Here is a 10,086-nt window from a genome sequence, read left to right as displayed (position 1 = left end):
GACCTTAAAGTGTATCTAAAAACGTTTTCAGTGTTTGATATAGTAGGGAAGAGTTAGAAATGCTGTCTGTTTTTTTATTGCTGCCTGTCTCCCCTCTGGGGAGATTCTCTCTTTCTATTTGTCCTAGTCATCTTTGTCACTGAGATAAAAGAAATGATGGGAAATCCAAAAATTTGAACAGGAATAGAGGAGAAATCAACCAATTAAAACACTTGTTTGGGTGACAAGTGTATAAAAGGGGATTTTCAAGTCAAGGCAGCATTGTTTTGCTGGGAAAAAAGTCAATATTCAGTATACGAGGTCTGTCTATTAAATAAGGAGACTGTGATCCCACCTAGTAAACAAAGCAGTCAGAACCGGTTATAACTGCATGCGTGGTGACCTTGAACTTGTTTGAACCTGCATGACAAGCAGCAACACTCTGACGTTCAGTTGATTGTGAGTCGCCATTTAGTTTGGTTGCGTTTTCTGCATTGTGCTGAAAAAATTCTAAGTTTGAAAGTTAAACAACGTGTCAATTTGACATTTTTAGTAAAATTGCACAAAAAACCAACAGAATGTTTCTCAAATGCTTACCACAGCTTATGGTAATGACTGCCTGTCTGGGTGGCACAAAAGATTCAGAGAGGGACGTGAGAATGAATTCCCAAAAGTTAAATCTGTGCTTAAAGGGGCACGTTTTGAGTCAGTTGATGCTGTAAAGAAGAAAACGGCGGATGTGTTAAAACAGCTGACAGAAATTGATTTTCTCCATGCCTTTGACCAGTGGAAAACAAGATTGCAGCAATGTATTAGTGCAAATGGGGAATATATTGAAGGGGACAAGCATTAAATTTGTAATACATGTAAATGAAGGTGAGTTATTTAATCAGTCTCGTTATTTAATAGACACACCTCGTATACGATGAGAGTGGCGGAGAATCAGCAGAGTTCTGTAGGAGAGCTCAGGCAGGCCTGACAACACTGCATAGGACTTCAGTGTAGCAAATGCAGCATTGTTAACCAACAACAGAAGTTGGAAGCTCAGTGAATTTCTGACAGGTTCCATTTTCAAAGGAATAAACATAGGGAAAAGTGCATGTATTGCATTTGTTTTTGTTTGTTTTTTTATTTCTCCTTTGACATAACATTTATCAACAAACAAACAAACAGGATTGGGCTTTAGATTAACCCTCCTGGCGGTAATCTTGAGTGTTGCTCAGGGTTAAATTTCAGTACCATTAGCGGTAACCCCGAGCCACACTCGGGATTGCATTGCAGAATCCTGGTCCAGGTAACTTACCTTGTCACCAGGATCCTGTGATGTCCCCCCGCTGTGTCCCCCGCCAGATCATCCGCTTGATGCTCTGTGTGCTGGGCTCCGTTCCCTGCAAGTGTCGCGATGCATGGGGGCGGAGCCCGGTGGCAAATTCAAAAAGTACAAAATTCATAACACATACAGTACACTGTAATCTGTAAGATTACATTACTGTATCAAATCATTTCACCTCCCTTTTGTCTCTAGTGCTTTGTCCAGTGCCCTGCATGCAGTTTTATATTATATATACAGTTCTTTCTGCCTGGAAACTTGAGATTGTCCATAGCAACCAAAAAGTGTCTCTTTACGTCAAAAGTGGTTTTAGACCAGCTAGAAAACAGTGATAGTAAATTAGAATCACTTGCAGAATCGAGCGATAGTGAATCGTGGGAAATTAATTTTATTATTATTATATTATTATTTTTTATAATTATTTATAGTTATTTGCTATATTATAAGTTATGATTTCGTGTGTCAAACTTTATCATACCCGGGATGTCTACTAGGAGTTTGGACAGATTTAAGTGTGTTATTACTAAAAATTACAGGCCTAAAATATAAAACGCCAAATTTCTATGCAAAACAGTGTACCGCTTTGAGATTCAAAAATCTGACATAATCATACCGCCAGGGAGGTTATGGCCTCTTGCACACGGAAGTAAAAAATGGTGAGGTTTTTACTGATCTGAAAGGAGATGCATTGTTATCTATGGGACATTACAAACAGCCGAGTGAAAACCAGTAATGCAGCATGGCCAGCTCAGTAGATTGCTTTAAGAAAGGCCTGAATTCTTTCCTAAATGCACACAATATAACTGGGTACTATTATTTATAAGTAAAGTTGATCTATGTAAAATCTCATTGCCTCTTGGGGGTCAGGAAGGAAATTTTTCCCCTGCTGTAGCAAATTGGATCATGTTTTGCTGGGGTTTTTCGCCTTCCTCTGAATCAACTGTGGGTATAGAATTGTGTATATGGGATTGTTTGATATTATTTTTTATTTATTTATTTATTTTTATGGTTGAACTAGATGGACTTTTTGAACTAGAATGTCTTTTTTCAACCTGACTAACTATGCAGCTTTGTAACTATGCAGCATTGAGTACAGAGCAGTAAAACAAAAATAGAACATTTTTCATTTGAGTGGAGTGATTTACTCACATACGTGTGTTTACTCATCTATAAGCATGGTTACTCAAGTATAAATGAGCATATTACAATACTGGCAATGAAGAAGATTTTACTTGTTTACACTCATCTATACGCTTTACATACGGTTATTGGCCCCTTGCACATGGGTCACAAGTTCCTGAGTAAACATCAGTAAGTTATGATGCCCAAGAGCAAGGGGCCTAAAAGAGAAGTATGGGTTTAAAAAAGAAAAAAACAGAAACACTTATACTCACCTAGGTGGATGTAGCATTGTTCTGATGCTGCATCTGTTCCCTGCAGCTTCTGAGTCTTAGTGATCGCTCAGTTGTCAGTCGTCAGTGAGCAGAGAGGCGGTAACTATCAGTCACCGGCTCTCTGCTCTGCCCCCCCAGAGCTCACTGGAGTGCTGAGCTGTGCAAGGCGTGGGTCACGGAGAGGCGGGTCCAGGCATCTGTGTGGATCCCAACTCTAAAGTCGGGATCAAGCCAGCGCCTGGACCAGCTGAGTGACTGTCAGAACTAACTGCACTCCTGTGATGCCCAGAAGTATAGCCAAAATAGCTTTGGCTATACTTCTCCTTTAGGCTGGGTTCACACTGGAGAACACAGCGGCTCCCAGCAGGAGTCCGGTGCATCTCCATTCACTGCTTCAGGACCGATTTCAGCCTGAATTTTGGGCTTAATTCGGACCTAAAACTGACCGAAAAGACGCACAGGACTCCTGTGCAATTTGTACTGGAGCCGCTGCGGAGATGTGTGAACTGGCTCCATAGAGAGCCAGTCACAATCTCCTGCTATGCGAATTGGATGCGGGAAAACCCACATCCAATTCGCAATAGTGAGAACCCAACCTTAATTTAACAGTATCCAAAAGAACTGAGTTTAATTAGAGTTGCTAGGAAGTATATATGCTGTCCTATAACAGACACGTTCTAATTATAAAAATTTTAAAGCTACCAAAGAAACGATTGGCCATGCATGGAAATCTCAATCTCATAATTTCAAGGAGGTAAAGGCTTAGATTTAGGATACATTGGTTAGCTAAAAATGTGCTTCTATCCTGGTGGACACAATTTTCTTTCAATCAGGCAACCATGTCTTGAATATTCCCCTCTTTCACAACACACCTCTCACCTCATGCAACTTTGAACACAGGGGAAGGCCCTTTTTACCAAGCATAATTTTTTTGTGTCCCCTCTAAGCGACTTCCGTGACTCCTCTTTCTTCTTTTCTCACCCTTTTTTTCCCCCCCTCCCTCTTTTATTTTCTTCTTCTGCTCTTACTTACCTTCTGTCCATTCCTTCATCCATATTGGGGATTTTTCTTTTCTCAACACTTAGCTTTTGCCAATATTCTGTAATTTCCTTGCTCCTTCCCTCATTTTTTTTCTTCCTTTGCAATCCTCTGCATTATTCTCCATTCGTAGGGCACTTACACATGTCATACTAGAGGGAACCTTTCCCCCTTTCCTCTTATTCTTTATTATATACAGCAGTGGTTCTCAACCTCAGTCCTCAAGTACCCACAACAGGCCATGTTTTAAGGTTTTCCTTTGCTTTGTACAGCTGCTCTAACCGCTTACCGACCAGTGCACGATGATATACGTTGGCACAATGGCACGGCTGCACAAATGGATGGAAACCTGTATGTCCCCTTTAACCTCCCTGGCGGTATGATTATTTCTGATTTTAGGTGCTGAAAGCGGTACAATTATTTTGCATGGAAATTTGGTGTTTTATATTGTAGGTCTGTAATTCTTAACAATAACACACTTAAATCTGTCCAAACAAGAGTCTAGTAGATATCCCGGGTATGATAAAGTTTGAAACACAAAAACATAAATTAAAATATAATAAATAAAAATAAATAATTAAAAAAATAAATAATAACAATAAAATACATTTCCCCACGATTCACTATCGCTCAATTCTGCAAGTGTTCTAATTTACTATCGCTGTTTTCTAGCTGGTCTAAAGCCACTTTTGATGTAAAGGGACACTTTTTGGTTGCTATGGACAATCTCCAGTTTCCAGGCAGAAAGAACAGTATATATAACATAAAACTGCATGCAGGGCATAGGACAAAGCACTGGGGACAAAAGGGATGTGAAATAATTTCATACAGTACTGTAATCTGCATGCAGGGCATAGGACAAAGCACTGGGGATAAAAGGGATGTGAAATAATTTCATACAGTACTGTAATCTGTCAGTACTGTAATCTGTAAGATTACAGTACTGTATGTGTTATGATTTTTACAATTTTTTGAATTTGCCGCCAGGCTCCGCCCCCGTGCGTCGCGACGCTCGCAGGGAACGGAGCCTGGCACGGAGAGGCTTCGGAGGAGGACGGAGCCCGCAGACAAGGTAAGTAAAGCCACACCAGGATCCTGCGATGTAATCCCGAGTGTGGCTTGGGGTTACCGCTAATGGTCCTGAATTTTAACCCCAAGCCACACTCGGGAAAACCGCCAGGGAGGCTACGATGCGGCATTGTGGGCGCGCGCATGACAGTGATCACTGACATGACAGTAATCACTGTCATGTCAGTGGTAGCCCATCCCCCCACAGTTAGAATCACTCCCTAGGACACACTTATCCCCTTGATCGCCCCCTAGTGTTTAACCCCTTCCCTGCCAGTGTCATTTATACAGTAATCAGTGCATTTTTATAGCAGTGATAGCTGTATAAATGACAATGGTCCCAAAATAGTGTCAAAAGTGTCCGATGTGTCTGCCATAATGTCGCAGTCACGATAAAAATTGCAGATCGCCGCCATTACTAAGAAGAACACAAATCAGCCTAAACTGAGGAAAAAATAAATAGGCGAAACCAGGAAGTGACAGAAACATACGAGCTCAGCGCTCGTGGAGCACTATCTGTATTTTTTAACCAAAAGTGAGTGTATCTACGTTTTTACTCTGATAAATTGTCTTATTTTAAACGGGATTATGCTATTTGGATTTCTCTTCCATTTTTTCACCCCCCCCATACTGAGTTAGCGAAAGACATACTACAATCCATCTCTGGAACCATCAAAGAGGGACCCTCTGTCTGTGGATTGCTGCATTTGATTTATTCATGCTGTAACCTTACAGCAGTAAGTAGTCAAAATGGCGCTGTAGGTATATATACAGCTCCGTAGTGATGACACATCCATTCGGCCAATCCCCAGAAGACGTCTGTTCGTGATGAAACGCGTAGGGTGGAGCCTCGGACGGTGACGTCATCACACCAGTCTTCCACGACGGTGGTGAGACTAACGCTTTGTTGTGTTGTTTATTCTGAGGAAAAAAAATGTTTTTTATATAATTTTGGGGGATATTAATTATGGCAAAAAGTAAAAAATATTGCGTTTTTTTCAAAATTGTTGCTCTTTTTTTGTTTATAGCGCAAAGAATAAAAACCGCAGAGGTGATCAAATACCACCAAAATAAAGCTCTATTTGTGGGGAAAAAAGGACATCAATTTTGTTTGGGTGCAACGTCGCACAACTGCGCAATTGTCAGCTAAAGCGACGCAGTTCCGTTTTGCAAAAAGTGCTCTGGTCAGGAAGGTGGTAAAATCTTCCAGGGCTGAAGCGGTTTAATGAATATCAATATTGTTAAGAGCTATTTTATCTAAGGGAAGTTCCCAAAACATGGCCCGTTGGGGGTACTCGAGGACTGAGGTTGAGAACCACTGATATACAGTACACAGATATAAACAGGCTCATGAGATAATGTAATGCGACCAACAACAAAAATAACAAATGTCCTTTTATGTACATTATATGCACTTTTCTGTAATGACTTTAGATCCCGGCTACTTCTAAGTTTGCTCATAATAGTGATGCACTTCTCAGATGTAAACCTGAGGTCATGTCTGGATAATTTTCTCTACGTGTTCATATACACTTTGTACAAAGTGTGGTATTTTATGCTTCATACTGAGCATTGAGCCACTTATGTATGGAACCATCTTCATTTATCAATCAAATCCTTGGTACCAGAAGTATATGTACTGTATCTTTACCATGGCAACAGCTTAGCTACATTTAAATTAAATCTCATTTGGTGAGGCTAGAGGTTTAGCGAGCTTTATTGAGCATATTCACACATTTTGTTTAACCGAAGTTCCATAGACACTTTAAATACCCACAATAGCCAGAGTATTGGCACGGACTGTATTGCAGAAGAACAAGACCAAAATATCTTTCACATTACAAATGGAGACTATACAGAGTCAAAGTCAGCTCCCCTCAGGTTGTCTGTGCAAGATTTCTGCAAGATTTTGTATGAATTCTCCAACGTGTGTGCATTTAATATTATTATATTGTGACAGGAAAGTCAGTAACTTCATATCGATGATTGTATTTGGTAACACAGAAAGACGCAACGGTGACAGATTCCACTCAGCCCACCAATTGTGCTTTTGTATGTGTCCCTTAGGCTTTTCAGTTTGAAACCAGCTGGGCCCAAGGATATCCAAAGTGCTGAGAAACAGATTATTTATATTGTGTTGCCACCTCTTGGAGCTCTGGGCTGAGGACCAGAAGTAGATGAGAAAGTGGTGAAGTGCTTGATTGAACTGGAAGCCAAAGGAGCCACAAATCACTCTCACATCTCGGAGGTCACAGACTCATCAAATGCCCGAAAACCCCAGTCCCGGTAAGTCCGGCTCCAGCTAGTCTTCTTTGGTTCTGAAAAGAAAAAAGGGAATGACAAAAATAAAAAATAAAATAAAACCATCTACAGGCAACATTTTAATCACAGTATGGGTCTCTAAAAGGTAAGTAAGTAGAATTATTTAGTTTTGTCTGTTTAAAAACAGCCAGTGTCACCTTAATTATTCCTTCCTTCATGGGTGGCCCAATATCAGCAAGCAATGCAACCAAGTTGTGCATGTTGGTAATAATTGTCTAACAAAGCTCTTTGCATTTGTCAGTAGTGTTTATTTTTTCACAGAGGACTTGTTTGGCTGCCTCAACTTTAGTAGAAAAGTTGGATCTTTTTTCAGGAAAATTTGACCATTTTAAAGGGTTACCATCTCCTGCTCCCATAAAATCCCATTAGTTAATTTTTTTTCCCAACAGTTTCTAGTCTGCAGAGCTTTTATCAGTAGGAACCAGTATTTTGGTTTGGTGGATAAGTATTCATGTTGATTACCGCATGCATCGATTGTGAAAAAATGGCCCTTTGATTGACATGTGTCATGTTCACAGACTGCTAATGCCATTTTTTCTCCCTCATCTGTTTTTCTGTGGGATGAGGATGTGATGAGCATTAAAACAGCCTTATAAATCTTTGCAGACGAAGCAGACCTGTGTATATGTAAAGAGAACCAGTCATGAAACAAATAGGGGGGGCTGACATTCGTCTTAAAATGCTAGTTGATTGGCTGTCATGTTGATTCTCTGGCCCTAAAATGGTTGTAAAGCGAGAAGGTTTTTTTTTTTTTATCTTGATGCATTTTATGCATTAGGATAAATAAACTTCTGTGTGTAGCAGCCCCCCCTCAGCCCCCTTAATACTTACCTGAGCCCCATCCCTATCCAGCCATGTGCACGAGTGCCTTCAGCCATCCAGAACTTTCCCTCTTGATTGCCTTAGACACAGTCAATCAAAGTCAGTTAGCCAATGAGGAGAGAGAGTGGGCGGGGCCGAACTACGGCTCCATGTCTGAATGGACACACGGAGCTGCGGCTCGGCTCAGGGGCTCCCATAGCAAACCGCTTGCTGCGGGGGGCACCTGACATGAGGGAGGGGCCAGGAGCACCAAAGAAGGACCCGAGAAGAGGAGGATCCGAGCTGCTCTGTGCAAAACCACTGCACAGAGCAGGTAAGTATAACATGCTTGTTATTTTTAAAGAAAAAAAAAAACGAGACTTTAGTATCACTTTAATATTTTCTGATCCAGAAGAAGTATGTGGGTTCTGTGGGAGCTGAAAAGCCTGGCATACTCTCTTATGTAAACAAGGGCTAAATTGCAATAGTTATAACCATTGGCCTCTTCTGCCTCCCATGCCTCACTATTTGCCCATCCCTGTAATGGAAGGCTTCGCTGACCAGTAGTGAGGAGGAGGGGAGGCCAAGATAACATGGCATGTTTGCATGCTGATTCTGATATGTTTATCAGCAAAAGCTTCAAAGCAACTGCTCAGAGCTGATAGAGATGATTATGAAACTAGAACACAGGAAAACGGACCTCCTGTCTATTACAACCCACTTATTTCCATGTTTAATTTCCCTTCTCAGCTGACAGCTGTTCCTGTTTTATGTGCACCAGTGTTAAAATGAGCAACAGAAATGGAATATAAATGAGAAACTAAGATGAATGGATCATTTCGATTTGCATTTTGTCATATCTGAACTCATTGAATAACCTCTGGTTTTATTATAGGGCATAACTGTGGCAACCGGTTCTGGGGCCATGAGGTTGGAGGGCCTAGTCATGGTTTACTGGAGCCATGAATTGAGTAATTGAGCTATATAGCCTGGGGTAATTTTTATGCAAATGAGAACCAAGCTGTTATGCAATAGCCCATCCTCTCCTACCTTCAGTGCCTAATTTTGGCTCATCATTGTAATGGAAGAATTTGCAACCAGTAGTGAAGAGCAGTAGTCAGGCTGGCCAAGAGAGATGTCATGATCAGCATATCTCCATTATTTACATATTCTGAAAAGCCAGCGAAAGCACTTTTAAAACAAGCCCTCAATCACCTCTCTATCTATAGGCATTTTAGTGCAATTTGCCTTTAAAATGCACAACAGCAGATAGAGAGGTCACTGGTGGTTTGTTGTAAAGATCTTTTACAGCTTGTTAAAGTGTAACTAAACTCACAACAGCAAAATCAGTCAAAATCTGTATATGCAGTAAAGCATGCTGGTTATACTCACTGTAAGGGGTTAATCCTCTGTGTAAAAAGGATGTTTGATCCTGTCGTCTCTGATCCTCCCCTTCCTCCACTGTCTCCAAACAATCTCCTGATAGAACAGAGCCTTGGGGGCAAGCTGCACATGCTCAGTTTGGTGTGTATTGCTAGAGAGGTTTTTTTTTTCTTGGGTGGGTGCATGTGATCAGCGCAGGGCCAATCAGCACTGTCCAGACAGAGGGTTGGGGGTCCTGCAGCCTCATAGTCAGGGGAGAATGAAAACTCCCCCTACAAGCTTTAACCAGACACTGACAGAAGTCACAAGACTGCTATATACTGCTGATGAGAAAAGGTATTTAGCAGTTTATATTTACTAAAATAATTGCGTTTCCATGTTCTGTGTACTGTGGCAGACCAGATATAGTGAATTCAGGCTCCTGGGTTTAGTAACACCTTAAGAATATGTAAATGAATATCCATGGCCTAGGCACAGGTGCACACTAAGAATGATTAACAGCTGTACAAAATGGTTTTTACCTTAATGCATTCTCTGCATTGTGATAAAAAATGCCCCACTACCTGTCCTACCCCCCTTTCCCTAAATTGCCTAAAGCGGAGTTCCAGTCATTTGTTTGTTTATTAAAAGTCAGCAGCTACAAAAACTGTATCTGCTGACTTTTAATAAACACACACTCACCTGTCCCACGATGCAGCGGTGCCCTCACCTCTGCCGTGTTCTCTCCGTGTCCTCCCTTGGCAGCACCGGCATCTCTAGTATGGGCACCCA

General features: G+C 41.2%; 1 protein-coding gene across 2 annotated transcripts in view; it reads right to left on the bottom strand.

Moving 5' to 3' along the window:
* Positions 1–272: 272 nt before the first annotated feature.
* The window catches only part of LOC141148601 (tyrosine-protein phosphatase non-receptor type substrate 1-like), a 73,286-nt gene continuing 63,472 nt past the window's right edge, over positions 273–10,086 (bottom strand). For both annotated transcript variants that reach the window (XR_012245235.1, XM_073636199.1), the window contains one exon: positions 273–7,127. Coding sequence is in view for 1 of the 2 variants with exons in the window: in XM_073636199.1 (XP_073492300.1) it covers positions 7,045–7,127 (83 nt within the window). In the remaining variant the exon portion in view is untranslated. The remainder of the gene's footprint in view (positions 7,128–10,086) is intronic.

This window comes from Aquarana catesbeiana, linkage group LG06, assembly GCF_042186555.1.
Source record: "Aquarana catesbeiana isolate 2022-GZ linkage group LG06, ASM4218655v1, whole genome shotgun sequence".
NCBI classification, from domain to species: domain Eukaryota; kingdom Metazoa; phylum Chordata; class Amphibia; order Anura; family Ranidae; genus Aquarana; species Aquarana catesbeiana.
This window is presented reverse-complemented; position numbering and strand designations above follow the sequence as displayed.